Raw genomic sequence first — 25,450 nt, 5'->3', positions numbered from 1 at the left:
TCTCAAGCAGTATTTTGAAGTCAGGAAGGATTCCAGGAAAAGGTAAGATCTTAGGTAGGAAAGAGTGGTTCATTTTTGTCTTTTGTAAACCTTGGATTAAATAAAAGGTGATTTATATAAGACTTCTAGAGATGAAATTGAAAGAAAACCAAGAGGTGATAAAGGCTTCTACATAATTGAAATCAATCACAGATCTAGTTTAAGAAATGCAGATCCTTCACTATGAATTATACCATGTACGTATAATAAAATGCAAATAATTGTAGCTTCTTGGTAATGCCCATGACCATCTTCCTCACTAGAATTTTTCCCAGTACCTAGGTATCGATGCACGTAGGGAAGGTAGTAGAAATAGAACTCTGATTTAATAAAAAGCATAAACTTAGCAGTTACAAAGTGCTTTAAAGTTTGCAAAGCATGTAAAATAGGTCATGTCACATAATTCTCACAGCACCCTTTAAGGCAGACGCTACCATCATCTCCATTTTACAGATAAAGTAACTGTGGCTGAAGAAGGCAAAGGAAATGGCAAACTATTCCAGGATCTGCAAAGAAAACTCCAAATGGGCTCATGAAGAGTTGGGTACAACTAAAATGACTTAAAGCAACAACTGAGACTGAGAGGTTAAGTGACTTGTCCAGGGTCCCAGAGCTAGAAAATGCCTGGGGTAATTTTTTAACTCAGGTCTTTATTTTGATTTTTAATTGAAAGCCAATCATTCTACTAACTAAGCCACTTACCTGGAAAGGGCACTTAATTAGTCATTGAGTTCAACTCTGCTTTGTTTACAGATGAAGAGAATGCATCTCTGAGAGCTTGCCTGGGGTCACATAGATATTCAGCATCAATGAAAGAATTTAAACCCCAGTCCTTACACTCAAATCCAGGACTCCGCCCATTTCCTCAAGCTTCCTCAGAGCTGAATCTGTAGACTTAACCTACTTCAGCCTCAGTTTACTTCTCTCTAAAATGGTCAATAATAATACTACCTTGTTCGCAGTTGTGCTAAAGATAATATTAAGTAATATGTGGAAAGTGCAATCCTTAAAAAGCCTTTTCAGTATCAGCTGTTTGGTTGTTCACTGGAGTTAGGGAAGAACACAGTGGGAATGAAGAATGCCATTACTAAATTGCTAATATGCTGATTTGCCAAAATTTTTTACGTGCCCTTGATTTTTGTGTATACACACAAAGAAGAACAAAGCAAAATATTCTTGCTTTTTTTTTTTTTTCTGAATGCCTTCCACTCAGAGAGAAGTTTCAAAAATCTGAATGTATCATCCTTCCAGCTGGGCTTTGTTTTCTCGGAATGTATTCCTTTTTCTGAGGAATCGCTGCATTCCGTATCGTGTGCCTGCGTTTCGTTATTGTAAAGACTGTGGTGACTCTATTGGGTACTGTTCACAGTGTTTGTCTCATACAAATGAAAGTTGAAACAGAATTAAAATTGTACAAGGTGCTCCATTTGTTGGTGATTGGAGGGGTGGTTTGAGGAGAGTGTGCCATCAAACTGAAAGACATTGGTATCAAAGTATTGGAGTTATGGTTCAGAATCTTCTTGAGGCATCTACTCATCCCTTTCTTTAAAGTGATGTAAAAATAAAAAAATCAGCGGTGGAAGCTACAAAATCCATACTTAACAGCAATTCTTTTCTTTGTGTGTTTGTTGTTTTAATGTGCAGGACAGGAGAGAATTGGAAAGGATTCCTATTATGAGCAGGAGGGCAAAGTTCAGTTTGTGATTGACTCGGTGTATGCCATGGCCCATGCCCTCCACCATATGAACAAGGATCTCTGTGCTGATTACCCTGGTGTCTGCCCAGAGATGGAGCAGGCAGGGGGCAAGAAGTTACTGAAGTATATTCGCAGTGTTAATTTTAACGGTGAGTCTGAACAAGGCAAACTAGCCTCGGGGATGAGGTGATATCATCTAATATATTACTGATTGTGCCATAACATTCTGGTCTAATGGATTATTGGCCCTTATCTTGTTCATGTGTTGTTTTGGTTTGTTGTCTTTATGGGGTATTGGTGGAGGTGAACTATTTTTTTTTTAATATTGAAGACTTTTCTTTGAATGAAGTAGTATTTTAGTGATTATGCACACATTTAAATAGATAGATAAATACATGTATAAGTATATTTAATGAGGCACTGGATGACAGCAGGGCATAGTGGAGAGAGACTTCTGGCTTTGGTGATATGGGGTCAGGTCCTATTTATGACACCTACTCCCTGTGTCACCCTGGTCAAGTCCCTTTACCTCTAAGTGTCCTGGACAATGCTCCAAGGTTATCATTGGGAGTAGAGAGTTATTCCAGTATTCATGAATAGGTAAGGTATATGTGACAATTTTATATTTATATAAATTTCCATGCATGCATATACAGTACATGCATTCACACATATGTGCATGTGCACACACTTAACATGCACATGCACATTATATATGTAGAAACCCTATATAATACATACCTATAATTGATCTATTAAGGCATGTTATTTCTCACCTAGGTTGGATAGACACATGGTAATGTTAAAAAAAAAAAAAAGTCATGATGCCTTTAATTTTTCATCATAAGTATTTCCAGAAAACCTTCCTCTCATTCCCCCAGAAGTGAATCTACCTTTATAATAAATAAATGCAGTTTAAGTGAAATGATCACATGGTATGAAAGAGTCTGAAAATTGACACCAAATCTTGCCCTGTTAGTTCTCTGGCTTGGTCTTGAAGGGGAACAGATATGTTTCCTCCCCTGTTCTCCTGCACAGTTATTGCTCATTTGTTTTTTGCTTGTTTTGTTTTCAGTTGTTCGGAATAGGGCATCCCTTTCATTATGTTTCCATTGACACTAATATTGGAGTTTTCCCAGTTCTGATTTCACTTTGCAGTTATTCACATGAATCTTCTCACATTCTTTGAAATCCTCCTCCCATCCAGTTACTGCTTTCCCTGGCTTCCTTTACCTACTAAACTAAACTAAAAATCCCACCTTCTACCGAAAGCCTTCCCCAACCCACTTAATTCCAGTCCCTTTTTTCTGTTAAGTATTTCCTATTTATTCTGAATATAGCTTGCATGAAATATATATAATATGTGTATATATATATATAAACATATATATATGTTGCCTCCCTCCTCCCCCGTTACATTATAAGGTCCTTGAAGTCAGGTACTGTCTTTTTCCTCTTTTCTCACCCCAAGCATTTAGCACAGTGCTTTGGCACATAGTACATACTTAATAATTGTTTATTGATTGATTGGTTAAGTCTTCATTTCTTACTGCCTAATTAATAATGGTTCATTTTGTCCATTTTGCTTTTGGGTTGGGCATTGCCTAATCAATGGACATCCACTTAGTTTCTAGTTTTGGGTAAAAAAGGTACAAGACTCTCTGCAGAACAGAGGAAAATCCAGCTGCTGTGGGACTGTCTTTGAGTATGAACTTTCTGTCCTTATCTTCCTTATTTGTATTTATTGATGACTGAGACATTTGGGTGACACAGTGGATAGAGTCCTGGAGCAGGAATCAGGAAGACCTGAGTTCAAGTCTGGCCTCAGACTAAACAGTTGTATGATCCTGGGTAAGTCCCTTTACCTGTGTTTGGCTCAGTTTCCTCAATTATGAAATGGGAGTAGTAATAGTATCTACCTCAAAGTTTTGTTGTGAGAATCAGTGAGGTAATATTTATAAAACACTGGGCACAGTGCGTGGTACATAGTAAGCCCTACAGGAATGCTTATTCCCTTACTTGCTGAGATGCAAGAATAAAACTTAGTTTGCCTCTATGTGAAGGTCAGACTTGAATTCTTTCCTGTGGTCAGTTAAATGGGATGGATGTTTTCAGGGAGGACCAGTACCTTTGATGTGATGGCTGCTGAACCCTTTTCAGGACTCTTTCCACCTTTGGTGTCCACCTATTCCACCCAACTCTCACCTGTGGCTTTAAGAAGCTGCAGCATGCACAGTGACCACACCCAAGTAAACCAGTTCTGGCAGATGGACCAAACCAGATTAAGGGTAACCAAGTGTTCTCAAACCCATGGGTGACTTAGGGGGGTGTCTACCCCAAACATGTGAAAACTTCCCCTGATGGAATGGGCAGATGAGAACAATTTGTTCCAATGGCCATGAAGGCAGCTGAAGCAAGCGATGTGTGGAGCACTTAGAGCTTGGTCGGACATTGAAGATGCCAAGGTCATCCACTGCATCCTGAGCCATCACCAGCAGTCTCGACTCTGTCCTTCTACTTTACTATGATGACTCCAGAAGAGAGAGTGAGATTGAAGACTTCGTGCAACTTAAATCCAATTTACGTGTGAATCAAAAGACATCTCCCAAACTAATTTACTATTATGCCTCAAAGTCCTGTGGCAGCAGGCAAGTGATGAAGCAGCAGGTGTGGATACACTGGGAACTATAGTCATGACCCTGCACACAGGCAGCCCAGACCATAGGGTCATTTCTCACTGGAAGTAGTAGTGGAACTCGGTAGCCCCCTGGGTGTCTGAGCAGCCTTTGAAGGATTGCACTGCTCGCCTTCTGGTGTGAGGAAGGGGCTAGAAAAGGTGCCCCGAACTTTTCTTTACTCAACCATGGCCTCATTACCTCAGCAGGTGGGGAATCCCACTATGTGGTCGAAACACAAAAAAATGTACCAAATCTATGAAAACATCTGCAAAGATGATTCCAATCACCATCAGCACATGGAACATGCGCACACTAATAGACAACACAAAATCTGGTAGACCTGACAGATGAACTGCTTTTGTTGCAAGAGAACTCAATAGGTATTACACCCAAATAGCAGCTCTGAGTGAAACAAGGTTGGCAAATGAAGGCCAGCTTACTGAAGTTGGAGCTGGATACACCTTTTTCTGGAGTGGGCACAGTGAAGGGGAGCACCTTGAAGCTGGCATGGGTTTTGCAATCAAAACTAATCTAGTCAGCAAGCTGCTATGCTTGCCAAAAGGAGCGAATGACAGGCTCATGACAATGCGATTGCCGCTCGCAGGAAAATGCCATGCCATCATCATCAGCGCCTATGCCCCTACCATGACAAACCCTGATGAAGTCAAAGAAAAATTTTATGAAGACCTTGAGACCCTTATCATCAATGTGCCAAAAGAGGACAAGCTTATAGTTCTGGGTGACTTTAACGCTATAATAGGCTTAGACTACCAGACTTGGCAGGGAGTCCTAGGGAGGAATGGAGTTGGAAACAGCAACAGCAATGGTCATATACTTCTGAAGACTTGTGCATGGCATGACCTCATCACCACCACTGTCTTCCATTTACCTAAATATAATAAAACTTCGTGGATGCACCCTTGCAGCAAACATTGGCATCTAATAGACTATGTGATTGTAAAGAGAAGAGACAGACAAGATGTGAGAGTGACAAAGGCAATGTGTGGTGCACAGTGCTGGACTGATCATAGACTTATCCTTTCCAAGCTAAATATTCTCATTCATCAAAAGCATCACCCCCAAGGCAAAAATAACTACCAGAAGAATTAATGTCAACAAATTAGAGTTCTCTGAGTGTGAACAGTTTATTGCTAACTTGGAGAGAAAGTTGAGCCAACGCAGAGTTGGCAACAGTGGAGCAGAAAAGGAGCAGGTAGCTTTCAGAGATTTAGTGTACAGCACTGCATTTGCTCATCTGGGTCAGAACACTCGCAAACACCAGGACTGGTTTGATGAAAATGATGGGGAAATTCAGAAGCTGCTAAATGAAAAATGAGAACTCCACAGGATTTACCAGAAAGATAGTTCATCCACCTCTAAGAAGGCAGCATTTAATTCCATCAAAAGCAAAATACAAGCAAAGCTTAGAAAGATGCAGGATTCCTGGCTCAGTAAGAAAGCAGATGAAATTCAATTTTATGCTGATAGGAACAATCCAAAGTGCTTTTATGATTATGATTTTATGATTGAAAACTATTTATGGACGAAAAACCTATGATATATCACAAGTGCTCAGTGCTGATGGAGCCACATTGATTAGTGATAAAGACATGATCCTAGAGAGATGGGCTGAACACTTCCATAGTGTTCTCAACAGACCATCATCAATCAATTCTGAGGCCATTGAGCCTTTGCCTCAGGTTGAAGTCAATCACTTCTTAGCTGAACTTCCAACTGAAGAAGAGGTTTTGAGCATCATTAGGCTCCTTTCATGTGGCAAAGCACCTGGCACTGATTCTATTCCAACTGAGATTTACAAGGTAGGGGGACCATTGCTCATACAAAAGCTAACTGAAATTTTCCAGGTTATATGGCAAGAGGAGGAACTCTGCTAGGAGTTCAAGGATGCCTCCATTGTCCATCTCTATAAGGGTAAAGGGAATAGATTGTCCTGTGACAATCATAGGAGGATCTCTCTCTTAGTCATTGCTGGCAAAATTCTTGGTCGAGTCTTCCTTAATAGGCTGATCCTTCAAACTGAAAGATGGTCATATACCTGAGAGCCAGTGTGATTTCAGGAAGGGCCAAGGAACAGTCAATATGGTGTTTGCTGCCTGACAACTCCAAGAGAAATGCCAGGAGCAGAACAGAGGTCTGTACACAATGTGTGTAGATCTGACCAAGACCTTTGACACTGTTAGTCATGAGGGCTTATGGAAAATTATGTCAAAATTTGGTTGCCTGGAGAAGTTCATCAATATTGTATGGCAATTTCATGATGGCATGTTTGCCTAGGTTTTGGATAGTGGACAATGCGCTTGTGCCTTCCCAGTCCAGTGGAGTGAGAAAGGACTCTGTGCTTTCTCCCATGCTTTCTAGCATGATGTTTTCAGTCATGTTGACAAATGCTTTCAAAGAAAATGAACATGGCATGGAGGTTAATTATTGTACTGATGGTAAGTTCTTCAATTTGAAAGGGCTACAAGCCAAGATCAAAGCGGAGGGAGTGCTGGTGCATGTTTGCAGATGGTTGTGCACTCAATACAGCCTCTGAAGCTGAGATGCAACAAAGTAGGAAACAATTCTCTGATGCCTCCACTAATGTTGCCCTAATAATTAACACCAAGAAAACACAGATGCTCCATCAGCCATCATCACACCATCCATACGTGGAACCATTGGTTATGACAAATGGAGAAGTTTTGAATGATGTGGATAAGTTCACTTACCTTAGTAGTGTACTTTCCAGGGATGTACACATTGACAATGAGATTGATGTACACATTGACAATGAGATTGATGCACACATTGCCAGAGCTAGCTCAGTATTTGGGAGGCTCCAAAGGAAAGTTTGAAAGAGAAGAGATATTAGATTGACAGAGCCGTTGTGCTGATCTAGTTGTTGTATGCATGTGAAACATAGACAGTCTACCAGCGCCATGCCAGGAAACTGAATCACTTACATTTGAACTGTTTTAGGAAGAGTCTGAGGCTCACCTGACAGGATAAGGTACCAGACGCTGAAGTCCTTGTTTGAGTTGAACTGCCAAGCATTCAAACTATGCTTCTGAGAGGGTAACTCTGATGGGCTGGCCTCATTGTTCTAATATAATATGTACGCTTGCCAAAAAAGGCTATTTTATGGAGAACTCATGTGGGGCAGGCGATCACATGGTGGTCAGAAGAAGCGATACAAGGACACTCTCAAGGTCTCTCTCAAGAACTTTGAATTTGACTGTGCAACATGGGAGATACTGGCACAGGACCACTCAACATGGCATGCCCACATCATAAGGGATGCTGTGCTCTTTGAGCAAAGCAGAATTGAGACAGCACAAAGTAAACATAGAATATGCAAATTTAGAGTATCCACCCCAAATATTCACACTGACTATCTGTGCCCACCCAGTGGTAGAGCAATCTGAGCTTGTATTGATCTGATCAGCTACAGTCGGACACACTGAAATTTCCCTTTATCATGCTGATGTCATTTTGGTCCTCTTTGAGAATGAAGGACAACAACCAACCAACCAAGTGGGATGGATAGAATACATTGGCCTAGCCATCTCAGAAGCTATAAAGGATAGTAGGAAGCATCAGATCTCTATTTTAGGCCAAATGATAAACATCATACAAACTATTTTGCAGACCTTATAGCACTATATAAATTCTAGCTAATATTATTCTACTTACAATCTCTGAGGTTGGGTTAGTACTTGTATTTATTTGTGCCTTAGTTCCCTTGTTTGCAAAATGAGAATTTTAGACATTTCTAGTTCTACTCTGGCAGTCTATCTTATTATCAAGTATCTATTAATCAGTTGATAAGCAGTCATTAAGCACTTCTCATGTGGCAAGCCTTGTGCTAAGTCCTGTATCATAAATATGTAGGCAACCTACATATAACACATTGGAAAGAATACTGAGTTTGGAGTCATGACATGACTTCAAACCCTAGCTCTACCACTTACTAGTTGCATGACCTTTTGCAGGTCATTTCCCCTCCACAGGCCTCAGTTTCCTCATTTGTAAATGAAGGGGTTAAAAGAGGCAGTGAGAGACAGTGGGCAAAGCATTAACTATGGAGACAAAAGACTTGGGTTCAAGCCTGTTTGTCCTACTTCGTACCTGTGTGGCCTTGAGCAAGTCACTTAGCTTCCTTGGGTCTCAGTTTCCTCTTCTGTAAAATAAGGGAAGAGAACTACTGACCTCTGAGCTCTTTTCCAGCTCTAGATCTCAGATCTATATCAGTGGTGAGCAGAATCTGTACCCTTCAAGGGAATGTTTTTGTTTTCTTTTGTTACCAGATACTTAGCCAAGAAGGAGAATTCAGGATTACCAAGCATCATTGAGTTTGGTCCTACCAGAGATGGATCATTGTTGACAGCTTAGCCACATATATGGTTAAATTAATCACTTAACTACTCAGTGCCCTCTTAACCTATAAGTTAAAGTGGACCCTAGTGGACTTGGGTGAAAGGGATAAGTAATAAAATGTTATTTCGTTGGAATGTTTTGGGTAGTGGCTTGTTGGAGAGAACTAATACTCCTCTGAGTTAATAGTCTTGTGTTTCTGCTATTGGATATATTAAGCACCTCCTGGAAGCTCTGATAAAGACCACTGGAATACCTTGTGGTCATTTTCATCTTCCAATGAAGTAAGTCAGTAAGTGAATGATCATTTAGTGCCTTTAAGGAGTTTGTGTAGCTTTCCAAAGCCTGCGAACTCCTCTCATGCAGTGGTAAGGCAGAATTAATTAATGAGTCACTTTCAGACAAAGTCATATAGGTCTTTCTTCCTTTTTTCCAAGTTTAAAGTCTGCTGACAACATTTATAAATGACCCCCCTCTGAGCTACTTCTTGGACTGCTCCCAGCGATGGCCTCTTCAGCAGTGAATTAATTGTGTTCTGGGTTTATGTATAACAGCCATGGAGTGGTAGATGACCTGGCATCTCTTCCACCATGAAGTCATAAGTCTAACAGTCCAAGATAGAGCTCTTCTGCTCTTCTTGAATGAATTTGTCTAAAAAAGTTCACCTTGATAGCACTTCATGCTTTCTTGCCCCAGACATCCGATCACCAAATTAGTCCATCACTGACAATAATTTCTGTGGTCTTGATATCTTTTTGCATTTCCTACTGTATAACCATTCTAACTTGTTTCACCATACGTAGATACTCAGAGCCCTAGGAACTTGTGTTAAGTTTCCTCCAGGAAGACAGCCGAATGATGAATGGGATAGATTGCCTGACTTGGAGTTAGGAAGACTCAAGGGCTAATTCTGTCTTGCAACTGACTATGTGATCCTGGGCAAGCCACTTAAGCATTCAGTCTCAGTTTCTTCATCTATAAAATTCAGATCTTCATTGCACCTATCTCACACATTGTTGTGAGAAGAAATGAGATGTTATATGAAAGGGTTTTGAACGCTGAAAGTGCCATATGAATGTTAGTTATTGTTGTTACTGTTAACAGCAGCAGCATGGTTGGAGTACTGTGGACAGTTTCTAAATCATACACCATTTCTGCTATAGATCAAATATACTAGTTGTTCTTCTTCAGTTCTGCATTTTCAGCAAAATATTCAAATCAGATTTTGGAAATGGTATGTAAAGCAGTGTAGAATAGGAGATCAGGTTGGTGCAGGGAATAAAGTACTGGGTTTCAAGTCTGGAAAACCTGAGTTAAAATTCTGTTTCTTACACATACTGGCTTTCTGAACCTGGGCAAGTCACATTATTTCTTAGTCCTTCAGGCAGCTCTATCAGACTTGAATTCTGATCTGCATTACATAAGGGAATTTCCATGCAGGGAGTGGATCATGCCAATGATCCTATCTCTCCTTCCAAACAATGAATATTTTGTATGACTGTGGAGATCTGGCAGATGGAGAATTGAGGTGAAGGGACACACTGATCATCTAGGGAGTTTTTAGCTGCCAAATCCTCTCTTCGTGGAAGTTTCTCATTTAGATTTGCTTCCTCAGGTAGCAATGATGCAAGAAGGCTTATGTTACCATGATATTTCACACTGCCCCCTGCCTTCCCAGGTCCCTCAATGAGCTTTATTTCCCCCTCCACCCATAACTGATCCTCCACCCTCACCCCCAAGTCTAGGTAACTTTCCTTCCCTAACTACACACACATATTCATAAACACATCCTTTATTCTCACCCTGTCATTTATTCCTCCTTGGTATCTTTTTTGTTCTTACTTCTTTGCCCTAAAAGTTTTCTTGTCCTATTTTCCCCCTAATGAGAAGCACACTTTTTTAAAGTACAATTCCTCTTTTCAATTTTGAGAAATTCAGTAAGTGTGAAAAAAAGAGAAAAGTGGAAGGGCTAAAATGACAGGAGAACCACATTATGGAATTCATCAAAAAGGTCAAAGCCACACAATGCCTGCTTACCAGTCATCATTTAGATAAAGTTTTCAGCTAGTCTACCTTAATTTTTTTTTTTTAACAAGACCTTTAATGAGAATGGAAAAGGGCAGGACAAGAATAATTTCCTCTACCAAAGAATGTGAGAGGAGAGAGACACCATGCACTGTGTTGTCTCCTGATGAGTCCTCTTGTGAACTAATGATTTCTGCAAATGGCTCTAAAGGGGCTCCTCATAACTACTCAGATAAAGTCATCCTGTCCACACCTGCCTCTGACAATCTCTTTTCTTCAGTTTGTGAGAGGCTCGAGTCCTATTGCTTAATGGATAGAGGTTGTAGGCATAATGTGCATTTAAGTATCAAGGGTAAGGGTCTGAATATTAATGTGTCAATGCAAAGTGACAGCCTTAAAAAATTTCTTGCTAACCACTTGAGAAATGCAAGATTTTTTCTTTCCTTGCTGCAAATTTGGCAGGCTTTTGTTGGAATTACAGAAAACAGAAATCCAACCTTAACTAGATGTGCTTTTAAAAGTGTCCAAGTCCCTTTCACTAATAATTTGTAGAAATCATGCTCATTCAGTTCCCATTGTTTTCTTTAGAAGATTTTAATTTTTTTAATTAATGTGCATTTATTTTCTTTCCTACCCAAATCATTAGAAAATATTTTTAAAAATTAAAAAAAAAGGGACGGAACTCTCATAACAGATATACACTTCAAGTATAGGCCTGCATTGGCCATATCCAGAAAAGTATTTCATTCTATATTCTGATACTTTCCTGTCAGGACACAGGTAGTTTACTTCATCTTTTGTCTTGGTGGTAGGTAGTTTGCTTCATCTTCCATCTTGAGAGAATTTTTTGGGCAACCTCTTGACATAAATCGGAGAGAATTTAAATGAATTATGACCTTGGTCTCCCCCATTCTTACTGAAAGGGTGGTTCTCCAAGTAACTTAAAGAATACTGCTCAGCCAATATGTTTAGACTCTTGAAAATGGAGTCTAAATGGACTGTTTTGTGTACTGATGATGTACATATTAAAATGTTTTATTAATATCTATTAATTTTAACACCTGCATTTCCCATTGAATCTCTCTTCTCTCTCTTAGAGAGCAACTTATTACAACCAAAAAAATATTAAAAGGAGCAGGAAAGCAGTTCAGCAAAATTAACCAAAATACCAATAAAAAATTTGGTATTATAAGTAATGCTTAGCATCCATCAGCCCCTATTGTTTTTGCAGGAATTGGGATGGGGAGAGGTAGATATCTTTTCAGAAGAACTTTATAATTTTCTTTTAGCTAAATTATGATAAAAATAACTTTTATGTAGTATTTTAAATTTAAAAAATTCTTTACATATTATCTCATGTGATCTTCATAACAAGTTTGAGATAAGTTCTTTTGCCATCTTCAATTTATAAGTGAAGAAACTGAGGATGACTCCACATACCACACACACAAACACACACACACATACACATGCGCACACACATGTACACACACGCATATATGCCGCCTTTTGCAGTTAGATGGTCAAGAGGATAGAGGCAAGAAAACCTGAGTAAAAATCTGATTACTCACATTAACTATCTATTTGACCCAGGGCAAGTCATTTAACCTCCCTCTGCCTCAGTTTCTTCATCTATGTGTGTATGTGTGTGTGTATGCACACATACATATGTGTGTAAATGAAAATAATTTATACACATTTATATGCATGTATATATGTGTAAAATGCTAAGTGTGTTTGAAACATGTAAATTAACCTTATATTAATTGTGACTCAGAATCTCAGGATCACAAAATCTTAATGTTGCACAGGAACTCAAAACCCATCCTGTATCAGGTTTAATTGTCTAGTTTTTGAATGATGACTTCCAATAAGGAGAAAGACCTTCAATGACCTAGCCTATTCTACTTGGAAATTACTCTAATTAAATTAGGAATCTTTTCGTTTCATCAAACACCAGATCTGTCTCTTGTCAACTTGTCCTTACTGGCTCTAGTTTTGCCCTCTGAAGCCATGTGAAAGAAGTGGAATAAATGAAATAAATTTGTGTGTGTTTGAAGAATCCTGTCCTCCACCAGTCCATCTTTTCCAGACTAAATATTCCCAATTCCTCCAAATGGTACTCATGCAATATAATCTCAAGGTGTTTCTCCTATCCAGCTTTCCTTTTCTGAATGCTCTCCGGATTACCAATATATTTTCAGAAGATGTGGCACCCAGAAAAGAACAAAGTTATCCACAGATTTCAGGCTGGGAGAAAGTAGGAAAGAATCATCATTTCATGAGGCCAGGACACCATGGCTCTAAATGTTGTCTAAATCATATAGCCCTCTGGAGGACTGTATAGCACAATGTTAACTAATATATAGCTTGTAGGTAACAGGAATCCCTGGGTCTTTGTTTTCAGAACAGAACTCCTCTTTAGTGACATCTTTTCCATCTTGTACTTGTACCACAGATTTTCTTTTAACTCAAATGCAAGACTTCACAAAAGAAATATAACCAGGTTAAATAAGTGATTTTTTTGTTAATCTTAATACTTTTAGCCTCTTCCAAGCATACACACACACACACACACACATATATATGTACACACATATATATATATATGTATGCATATTTTTGTATTTCTTTGTATGTATGTATGCATATTATACTATGTCTATATATGTGTAAATACATGTGCACAATATGTATATACACATTGTGTGTGTACCTATTGTATATTTGTATGTTTTCTGGTTTCATTCGTTTGATATGACACCAAAAATTCAAGTTTATTAGATGCAAAGGCTTTGAAAACTCACACTGAGTAGTGGACTACTTTCTATCTCTATGCTTTAGTGCAAAAATATTTCCTTGCATTTAATCAGTATCCAGTTTTCCATTCATATTAAACCTAAGAACCTTACTTAATTCTCTCTTTTGAAACATGTGTTTCACTGACTACCTACCATTTAGTAAGAGATGGGAATACAAAAGGAAGTAATAATCTTAAGCACTGATGTAGAAACTAGCTTCTTTAAAAAGTCTTTAGAAGAATGAAGTTAAAAGTAATAAGACAGAGAGAGAAACAGAGTAATGGATAAAAGATTTTGTCCTAATTCTTTGCCACGACCTTGATCTTTTCTTTCTGATTTTAAATTATTTCAATACATTAGTAAATAAGTGGGCTTTGGGGAGAAATCATATAGAACTTTCTCAATACCTTCCTGAAACAAGTATTCTAAAATTCTAAATCATGTAGAAAAGTTCTTCGGGTTGCCATTTGTAAGATTTTCTTTTCATGCTAACCGCTCACATTTGCATGGATCAGAGGACAACATCATACAAACAACTTGCATTTTAGCTCATTGTAAACAGCTTGGGTGATGTTTGGCACATGTCTACATGTAAGTTTATGCATGTATATAACATGAGTATTTGTATGTAGTATACATATATGTATGCATATATGGTATACAATATAGTATAATCCCTTATCAACAAGTAACTAGTGGAATTTTTGCAGCAAAGAAAAAAGCTGGAAAATTAATCACTGAAGGTTTCGGTTTATCTCTTTTTGAGAAGGATAGCCAGTAGTTAATTTAAGAAACTCTTTGCTAAGAAAATACTGATTAAGTCTAGGTCTCTACTCATCTCATCGAGTATAGCACGTAAAAAAATCAAATGTGCAAAAATTCAAACATATGATCTTAGTTACTCATGACCACTAATGACGTAATCAGCATGTTAGTTACAACTAACAAATTGTTGGCAACAGAAGTGTAAACAGAAGGTTACTTTACAAATTTCCTCATAACTGCCCCCCCCCCCCCCCCAGCAATTAGCTACCATTTAGTTGTGACATACACAGATAGAAAGGATCTGGGACTTATATGGAGGAAATATAAGAGACATATAAATATATGAGTATATCCAATTGTGAATGGTCCTGTTGTAAAGTTAGCCTTAAAATGATGATTAGTACTTTAATAGTAGAATTGAAGGAATGAAAAGATGGAGAGGGCAAGGCACAGTCTATCCATCTCCCTATTGTTTCTTCTGTTCTTTTAATCCCAATTTCATGCAGATTACTGGAATAAAAACATGTTGTGGGGGAGGAAGCTATTTCTGGATGCCAGTCAAGACTCACAAACCTGGGCTGTCTTCTGATGGCAATATCTGTCAGAAGCAGATGGAACATTTTCTGGGAAAACATCATTTAGAAACTCCATTCACAGGACTGATTTCCACTGAAGAATTTCTTCGAGATGTGGGGGGAGGGTAGAGAAAGCTTCTAAGGTTTCATGCTGTGTGTACAAGGGAAGATGAAAGCAAGGTCTGGCACTTTCCCCCTATCTTCTCCATCCCTCCCCAGTCCTTTTTAACCAGCAAGCAAGAGATGAAATTACTCTACCATGTCCTAAACCTTCCGTTTAAAACACCATGATGATGAAGTACTTCTGCACTAGCAGACATTCTGTTCTCACGTCTTTTGGACAAAGGAAAAGCGATCATTTGAGTTTGGTTTCATGAGCTCTGTTTTCTTTCTTGTTCTTGACCCTTTCAGGCAGTGCTGGCACTCCAGTGATGTTTAACAAAAATGGGGATGCTCCTGGACGTTATGACATCTTTCAGTACCAGATAACAAACACCACTAATCCTGGGTACCGCCTAATTGGCCAATGGACCGATGAGCTGCAGCTCAATGTGAGTTCAGTTTCTTCTTCATTGCATCAGTATGCAATAAATTGATTGATCTTTAAAGGTGATCAAATGTACAACTTTTATTTGCTTTCTAAGTTCAAAAATACACATGCCTACACATAGGTTTTTGTTTTTTTTTTTGTTTTTTGCCTCTGTTTTTTTAATGTGTTTGTATGTTAAACTTTAAATACAAACTATCGATTCTTCACTTACCTTGTTTGATGTTGGCATTAGCCTCTTGACAAGTGTAAAAAGCATCCAACTACATTTTATTACAAATGTTTTCTTTGATTTGTTTTACATCTTAGCTAATTGTTTAGATTTGGTTTGGGACTTTATGCTTCTGTTTCCCTCTCTTCCCTTTCCCTTTTCCTTCTTTTCCCTATAATTCTGGATCCATTTTTATTTGAAGACATCTTCTTCTTCCTTTATAGCCTAGGGGCTGTGTTAAAGACAATCACTATTTCATTTAAGCTTTATGCTATGTTTCTATGTCTGATGGCCATCATCACCTTTTACAGGATTTCACTAGGTCAATGATATCTTTTTTTTTTTTTTTATTACTGGGGAAAAATACAACAATAAAAAAAAAACTGATAAGTCACAGTCTGTTTTAATGGTTAAAATGTTATATTCATCATAAGAAAGACAAAGATAAGAATCCCTTCTCAGATACTGGACCTGTGATCCTGAGTAAGTCAATCAACCTTTCTACCTGTTTTCTTTCTTTATCTATAATGTAAGTGGAATTAGACTTGATGCACTTCAAGGTCCTTTTCAGATTTGATCTATGATTCTACAATCCCACTCCCAATCCCACTCCTACTACAGACTAGCAATTACGGAATTTTCTCTAACATAAAACTTAAACCTCATTTTTTAATGTCAAATACCTTTGATGACCATAATTCAATTAAATTCGACAGACATCTATTAAATACATATGATCTGCAAGCCACAGTGCCAGCCACCAGGGATACAAAGATTAAAAATTCCACTCACTACCCTCAAAGTACTTACATTCCATTCAAGGGACTATAGTACATATATAATTCTATTTTTATATTTGGGTTGCTATTGCTTTATTACATCTTCACTTTGGGTTCCCTTAAAATTCTGAAAATCTCATTAAAGGGCAATTTTTTTTTCCTTACTTGAGAACCATGGCAGTGTGTTGTCTTGGGGATTTGAAATCTTCGAAGTGGGGGGATGATCAGATTTCACAGGCCTGGGCAGTAGATAATAACAAAAAAAAATTGAGAGAATAAAATGGTGCAATTTATTAAAATATATATATTTATTGTTATAAACATTTATTATATCTCCCTTACACTACCCTTCCTTCAACAATGAAAAAGAAAAAAAATTATTTTTTTCTTTATATTGTGGCATAGCTCTTCACTCAGTTCCACTCACTTTACTCTGCATCAGTTCATAGAAGTTTTCCTGATTTCCTCTAAAACTGTCCTTTTCGGCATTTCTTATAGCACAGTAATAATCTCTTAGATTCATATGCCCTAATTTGTTTAGGTCTTCCTCAAGGAAGATAGTTCCTTACTGTTCAGTAGTAAGCAACTACAAAAAAAAAAAAAAAAAAAAAACCAAAAAACTATGATGAACATTTTTTTTCTATTTATAGGTCTGTTTCCTCTTCCTTTGATGTTTTTGAGGTATCAGCATAGGAGTAGTATCATTGGGTCAAAGGGGCACAGTTTGGTACCCTTTGGGGCATAGTTGCAAACAACTTTTCAGAATGACTGGACCAATTCACACTATACTAGTGGGCCTCTTTTCTACAGCTGCTTCAACATTTGCTATTTCCTTTTTTGGCATGTGTGTCACTCTGATGGGTACAAAGTAAAACATCAAAGTTGCTTCAATTTGCATTTCTCTAAATATTATTGATTTAGTACATTTTTAATATGGCTATTAATAGTCTGGATCTCTTCCTTTGAAAAATCCCTCTACATGTTTTTGAACTGGTGAAGTTTCAGTGAAATAATTTTATATGACTTTTATGTGTAATTAAATATTTTTCTCTGCTAAAATGATTTCATTTTAAGTCTGTTTGAATGCTTTTTGTTCTCCATTTATATATAATACTTTTGGTATCTTCTCTGTGTGAATTCATGTACTTTGCTTTTACAGGTTTCATCTTATGTTTAATGATGAAGTTTTGCCTTTATATTTGAAATAGTTTATTATTGTATTTAATAAATTATGTATTTTAAAAGTTTATAACATATATGTATCTGTCTGTCCACCTATCCATCTATCCATCCATCTATCCATCTCTATCTATCTGTCTGTCTGTCTGTCTGTCTGTCTGTCTGCCTGTCTGTCTGTCTGTCTGGTGTTTGTTGGATATTAGGTAAAGGAGAGGTCCAGGAGTCATTTACCCTATCAAAACAAGACCTGTGGTGATGTATGTGTATGTGTGTGTATTTTTTTTGGGGGAACTGAGAACATGGTAGGTAACTGTAGGAAGATTAGAAACTTCAAGACCTCTGCTACTATTGAGTCTGTAAGAGTCATAACCATCTCATTAGGATTCATTGGCCTCTTTTGGAAGTCAAGAAGAAGCCATAGTTTGATAGAGTAAAAAGAACCCTGGCTTCTGTGCTGTTGGCCTTGGGCGTCACTCCGGGTTCTGTTACTCACTACTGGTGCACCCTTTGGTATAGAACTTTACCTGTCTAGGCAACTAGTTTATCTGTAAAGTGAGGGAGTTCAGTTAGATGGTCCCTGCAGTCCAGAAGCAGCAGCAGTATCAAGATGGCCAAGAGTATTGCCTTCTCCCTCACTCCAGTCTTGACACTTTAATTATCCAATTCAAGTGTACACTGTCTTTCACTCTCTAATAATGCTTCATCCATCTAGATGGCACAATGTATAACATGCTGGGCCTGGAGTCAGGAGGATTTATCTTCCTGAGTTTTAATCCTGCCTCAAGCACTTATTAGCTGTGTGACTGTAGGCAAGTCACTTAACCCTGTTTTCCTCAGTTTCCTCATTTTAAAATGAGCTGGAGAAGAAAATGGCAAACTACTCCAGTACCTTTTCCAAGAAAACCCAAAATAAGGTCATAAAGAATTGGACACCACTGAATAACAGCAATGCTTTGTCCATTTTTCCATTCTTCCTTACCCTTGACTCAATCTCAGTGCTGGATTAGTCCCATCATCTGTCTGCTCGTTCCTGCTAGTGATGCTGTGCAGAGCTGAGTCACGACTCTGCTGACTGAGTGCATTATAAATTCATGTTTTCCAACTTCAACTAGGTCCTCACTGCAATGAGGAAATGCTTTATTTTCTCTCTAATTGATTCCTCATCTCATTCCCCACAAAATCTTTTCCAGTTATCTCTCTTAATCCTACCTCACTGGCTAACCAACCCCATCCAGCCTATGATCGTACCTCTTATTGTACGGAGAAAATGGGAGCTAGTTGTGGTGAGCTCCTCTCCCTCATTTTCTTAATCTCAAAACCCTTTTGAAATCATCCCCTAGTCTCTCTTCCTTTCTTGCAGCCTCTTGCCAAGGTCAGCATATATACAAGTAGACTTGATCCTATCCTCTCCTGTCTTCTCCAGAATTTTGCAGCCTCAATAATTCTTTTCCTCTCTTAATTTTCAATGTGTTCCTATCTGCTGGTTCCTGAGCTATTGCCTTCAAACATGCTCAAGTCTTCGGAAGCTTTAAAGAAAAAAGCCATTCTACCCTACCATCCCCCCAGGTTATCTTTCTTTATCTCTCATAGCCAAAGACGGGGATGGAAAAAGTAAGAAGGAAGCTTTCTTTTTTTTACATTTTTTTCATTTTTTGCTTTTACTTTTTTCCCTTACTGTCTCTCTTCTCATTCACTTCTCATCCCTCCATAATCTGACTTCTGATCTCATAATTAAAAAGAAAAATTGAAAGGGAAAGTGACAATTGTTGGAGGGGATGTGGAAAAATTGGGGCCTAATTCACGGTTGGTGGAACTGTGAACTGATCCAATTTGGACAGCAATCTGGAATTCTGGCCAAAAGGTTATTAAACTCCCTATACCCTTTGACCCACAAATATCATTACTAGGTCTGTTTCCAAAGATGCTTAAGGAAAAGGAAATAACCTATATGTTTGTAGAGGCAAAGAACTGGAAATTATGGGCATGTCTGTCTATTTTGGAATGGCTGAACAAGTTGTGTAATGTGATCATGATGGAATACTACTGTGCTCAATGATTTTAGAAAAATATGGATAGACTTTTATAAAATAATGAAGAGTGAAATGGGCAAAACCAATAGAGCAATATTGTTTTAAGAACAACTTTGAGGGACTAAGTCATTTTGACTATTATAGGGCAAATTAACTACAAAGGACATATGAAGGAAGACTCTATCTGTATCCAAAGAAAGAACTAATAAATAAAAGTATGTATAGGATAATTTTACATATATAGTACATATGTGTATATGCGCATGTATACATGTGTCTCTGTATATATGTGTGTGTATGCATACAGACATGCACATAAACATACATACACACATATGCACATATACAAATATGTGTATATATATGTGTGTGTATATACACACATTTGTTTCTAATAGTAGTCATTTCTAGGACAGGAGGATGGGAATATAAGAAAAGAAATAAATCATAACATAGCTTTATTATATATTTAAAATGAAAAGCAAGTTGCACATAATAGATTTGCAGTTTCATGTTCAATTGTCTTTTTTGTTATTATCATAACTTGAATAAAACTGTTCTGCCCAAAGTTGCCGATGGTTTCTTAACTGCCAGAGCCATTGATTTTTTTTTTTTTAGATAAGTTCCTATCCTTCCAAACTTCTATGCTCTATTTGACACTGTTGACCACCTACTGCTCTTGGATACTGTCTCCTTTCTGGGTTTTTATGACATAGTCTCCTGGTTTTTCTCTTTCTTGTCTAACCACTCCTTCATCCACTTTGCTAGTTCATCATCCACATCACACTTCCTACTTTGGGGTGTTTACTAGGGCTCTGTCCTAATCCTCCTACTGTTCTCTAGACTCTGTCTTGTTGACCTCATCAGTTCCTGTGGGTTTAATTATTATCTGTATCCTGATGACTCACAGAATATATATATATCTAACTTCAGTCTGTCTTGAGCTTCAATCCTATGTTACCAAATACCTCTTGGAAATTTCAAACTAAATGTTCCTGATACATCTCAAGCTCAACAAGTACTCAAGTACATATCTTTTCATGCAAACCCAAACCTCATTCAAACTTCCCTACTTCTGTTAATAAATAATAACAACAATATTCTTCTAGTCTCCCAAGCTAGTAACCTCAACATTCCTCACACTCTCACTACACCTTTACAGTCAGATTCCAATCCCTGCTATTTCTACCCCTGCACCATTTTGCCAATCCAACCCATTTTCTCCAATAATAAAGTTACCATTTTTGTTCAGTCCCTCATCACCTCTCACCTAGATTACTGCAATGGCCTTCTAATTAGTCTCCCTGTCTCAAGTCTCTCTCCACTTTACTTCATTCTCCACAGTGTTGCTAAAGTGCTTTTTTGTAAATATACTTCTGGTCATTTCATCTTCTACTCAGTAAACTCTAGGGGCTCCCTATAACCTCTGTGATCAAATCTGAACTCTGCCGGTGAGCTTTTTAAACCCTTTCTAGCCTTGTCCCAACCTATCATTTGAGCCTCATTGTACGTCATACCCCTCCTGTACTCTGATCCAGACTAGTTGAAATTATCTGTCCTTCTCTTCTTCATCTTCATGCCTAGACACTGTCTCTCCCCCCCTCTCTCTGCCAGGAATGTCCTCTCACTTCAAATCTTCACTCCAGAATCCATTTTTACTTTTGTGACCCAGCTCAAGCACCATCTTCCAAATAAAGCCTTTCCCAATGTACCCATTTGCTAACGTTTTCCTTCTCAAACAATCTTGTCGTTAGCCTCTGCTTTTATTTTTATTTATTCTCTTTTCATTTCACGTGTACTAATATATGTACTTGTTTCCCTCATTAAAATGTAAGCTTTTTGCAGGTAGAGATTGTTTCCTGCTTATCACCCAGCACATTTAACAAATAGTATTTGCCTGAATGTTTTGAATTCTGTTATCAATGGCTAAATCATGTTCAAGGTCTCTTCCATCTTGAACATCTTTTAATTGTATGATAGCCTTCAACTGAAATATGTACTGGCCTTAAAAATAATCTAACAGTTATTAAATCTCCCTTATACACGTTAAACTGGCTAAGCACAGGGGAGAAAAAGTTAAATTTATATTAAGTAGAACATATGGCATTGAAAACAAAGTCAAGTGGGCATTTTCCAAGATGCATTTATATTTAGGAAGTGTTACTAAGATATGAACAATCACATGTTTGAACCCAGGCAGTAAAAATTCCAAACCAGCACAAATATTAAAAACAGAAGTTTATAGTAACTGCAGAATTTTTTATTCAAAAGAGAACTATAGCTAGCTGAATAAATCAGATGTAAGGCAAGCTGAAAAATACAAGGCTACCACATGGTGTTCAAATGCTTTAGCCTAGAATTAAAATCCAACCTTGAGAGAACCCCAACCTATCTTCCTAGGGCAGTATGACAAATAGAACACTGAGTTTAGAGTTAAAGAACTCAACTTTTAATCCAGCCTCAGACACATTCTAGCTGTGTGCCCATGAGTGATGTGGACCTGAAAGGAAACTCAAAGCCCATCTGGTCATTGCCATCCCTTCATTTTATAGCTCAGGCAACTGAGGCTCATGGAAGTTCAATGACTTTCCTAGTTACCTTTTTGGAGCCTCAGTTTCTTTGCCTGTAAAATAAGGATAGTAATGTGTGCAGTAACTACTATAGGTTTGCTATAAGAAAAGTACTATACTAATGTGGATTATAATCATAATTATTTCCATATGCCAGTATGCAGTCTCATTCCACAGCAAGTGTTTGAGGAAGTGTTTGCTCTAGATAGAACACTGTGCTTGATAGTGGAGTATTCTGGAACACTGGAGTGTACAGATTCAGAGTTTAGAGAAGAAATTTTGGCTACCGTCATGAATCTTATCGTCTGGGAAGGGATAAGAAATATACAAATATCTTTATTATGCAACATTCCCCTAAAGTAGTACTGTGTCTACATCTGTGTCCCTAAAAACCTATTTTTATTCCATGACAGTAATTCTCCTCAAACTTGAGCCTTCCCCCATCCTTGAATATGAAGGGAGGGGACATTCAGTAGAATAGACTGCATTGGGAAAATCTACTCTGAAGTGCATGTTATTTGTTTATTGAAAAGAAATGGCTTTGCAAGTATATTGATTTGTCCACTATCCTCACTTAACTAGTAAGGGGAAAAAGTGGTTGGGATACTTTCTGAGGACCTAACAGAAACCTCCAAACAGAGATAGCGTTAGAACTCCAGATATTAACTGTGTTATTTAGAAAATGAAATTGAATTGTTCTTGTTATAGTGACTAATTCTATTTTTAAAAATTCAAATTTCAGGATTGAGGGAGGAATGTTAGGGACAGAGAGTAAAAGCTAAACTGAAATAATGTGGAAAAGGAGACCTTTTTTGTAATCTCTCATTCTCTCAAAATCTCAGAAAGTATGCCCCATTTGGAAAGCAAATATGAATTTGTCCTTATCAAATATGAGTTTTTAGTTTTTGCTAAAATGAAAGCAGAATGCTGAAATCTGAGAAACCAGCAGTGATATTATCAAAAAATTGTTCTGCAGATTTCTCAAAACGATTTGTTTGTTTCATCACATTCATCTGCATTATGCAGACTTGCGAGACAGTGAGTTAATTGCCAGGATCATGTGAATTATCATGGTATACTTTTCAATCTTATTACTTACTTATAGCTATCTATTCAACTACTAATCACTTGATTATGTTTCATAATTGGAAGATAAAAATAGGTCTTAATCTAAGAGCATTCATACTTTTATGCCATATAATGTCCAGCTTGTAGTTATAGTTAGTCATGAAGAACCAGCTGAAAAGGAAAAACAATATGTTTATAAAAGACAGTACTTCTCTAAGCAAGTCAAATAAGGGGTTATTTAGAATATGTTTTCTTTGCTATCTAAGATTTTTACTCGTAACTGTGTACTGGTTTCTTTAGCTAGTGTGCTTTCACAATTCAGTGCTGTTGAGCCTCCAGTGCTCAGGTTTGTCTGATATTTTGGAACTTCTTTGTAGGAAATACCATTATTACTATTCTAGAGTGTCTAGGGAAGCTGTGCTCAAAGGTTGTTTTGTTTGTTTACATTTAGCTATTTCCCTCCTAATCTGGACTGATGACTCATAAGGTCAAGTCCACTTTTGTCTGGATAAGGTTCTCATACTTCCTATGAAACCATGAAAGGAATGAGTGCTTTCATGTTACCAGACATTAGCATGGAGCATCTAAAATACAGAGGCATGTTGTTGGCTTCTACAGTCTTCCTCTAACAAATTTTAGTGAAGTAAAGTAGAGTGAGCCAAGTGAAATAGGTTGCTCAACTATCTGGCTCAGAAAAAAAAAATGAATATAGTTCCAAGCCTAGACTAAAGTCTCACTCAATGCCAGTTCATGAAACCCATTTGAGACGATGATAAATGAAGGAGGCATATGTTAAAGTCACCCTGCAAATCAAGTCACCTTGGTTGGGCCAGGAGGTTCAGGGATAACCTGGGCTACACTGATTCTGGCTTTCATTGTAAAGATCCATGGTATTTGGTATTTCAGGGTCCTACCAGCTTGGGTTCTAATGCTAGACATTGGAGCTAGGCTTTTGGTCTGGGTTCCGATTTCGTATTCTCTGGGTCCTAGAGGTGCAGAGTCATTTGTGGTTTTGATTTTTATCAGTACCATTCTTTAAGGCCTTTCTAGTTGGAGGACTCTGTCATTCTGTGAAATTTAATAGGGATTTAATAGGAATAAAGGAAAAAATTATTAGATGTAGAATGGAGTGAACAGAACCAGGAGAAAGAACAACGTGCACAATAGCAACATTTTAGACAAACAACTTTGAAAGACTTAATAACTATAATCACCACAATGGGAAATCCTTGCTTCCAAAGGACTCATGAGGAAACATGCTACTTATTGTCAGAGTTGATGGACTCAAGATGCAGACTGAGACGTGCATTCTTGTACGTGACCAGTTCAGCAATTTATTTTGCTTATTTTTTTTCCTGTGGGGAGGGGAAGGTAGGAGAGAGAGAAAATAGATACACATTAGAAAAAAAATTTAAAAAGTTAAAGTTGTTTGATTATGGGATCACAAAACTAAAGGTTCAAGGAAACACAGGTTACATGTATATGTGTGTGTATGTATGTATACATATATAATACAACTTCATTTATATAATTTTGAATTTTAAAAATTTATTATTTATTATGAACTTAATAAAAAAAGCATTTCCATAACATTGTGGAATAAAAAAAGATGATAGCATCTGAAACTGCAAATCTGTTATTTACAACTTGCTATTCCTTTAAAATATATAATTAAATGTGTTATGTAACAATTTTTTCCTTTTTCTTCCCTCCCCCCATCCTAGAAATGGCTACCATTAGACGCAAGTGTGTTTGTGTGTATGTGTGTGCGCGCGCATGTGTGTGAGTAAAGTCACTCTATATATGCTTCTATTTATCAGTTCTTTCTCTGGATGCAGATAGCATCTTCCTTCATAGGTCCTTAGTAGCTAATTTGGGTATTTATACTAGTCAAAATTACTTAGCTGCTGAAAGTTGTTCTTAAAACAATATTACTGTTACTATATACAACATTCTCCTGGTTCTGCTCATTTCTGTCTTCATTATTTCATGCAAGTCTATCCATGTTTTTTCTAAGATCATAGAGATCCTTATTTCTCATAGCACAGTAGTTAGTAAAGCACGTCATAATCACATACCACAACTTGTTCAGCCAGTTCCCAATAGATGAGCA

At 37.6% G+C, this 25,450-nt stretch overlaps 1 protein-coding gene across 3 annotated transcripts in view; it reads left to right on the top strand.

Moving 5' to 3' along the window:
- GRM7 (glutamate metabotropic receptor 7) overlaps nt 1–25,450 on the top strand; it is a 1,016,657-nt gene that overhangs the window by 669,438 nt on the left and 321,769 nt on the right. For all 3 annotated transcript variants that reach the window (XM_072598608.1, XM_072598609.1, XM_072598607.1), the window contains exons 6-7: nt 1,684–1,884; nt 15,365–15,504. In XM_072598608.1, coding sequence (XP_072454709.1) covers nt 1,684–1,884; nt 15,365–15,504 — 341 coding nt within the window. The remainder of the gene's footprint in view (nt 1–1,683; nt 1,885–15,364; nt 15,505–25,450) is intronic.

Source organism: Notamacropus eugenii, chromosome 3 (assembly GCF_028372415.1).
Source record: "Notamacropus eugenii isolate mMacEug1 chromosome 3, mMacEug1.pri_v2, whole genome shotgun sequence".
Lineage (NCBI taxonomy): Eukaryota > Metazoa > Chordata > Mammalia > Diprotodontia > Macropodidae > Notamacropus > Notamacropus eugenii.
The sequence above is the reverse complement of the archived record's forward strand: the minus strand, read 5'-3'. Positions and strand labels throughout refer to the sequence as shown.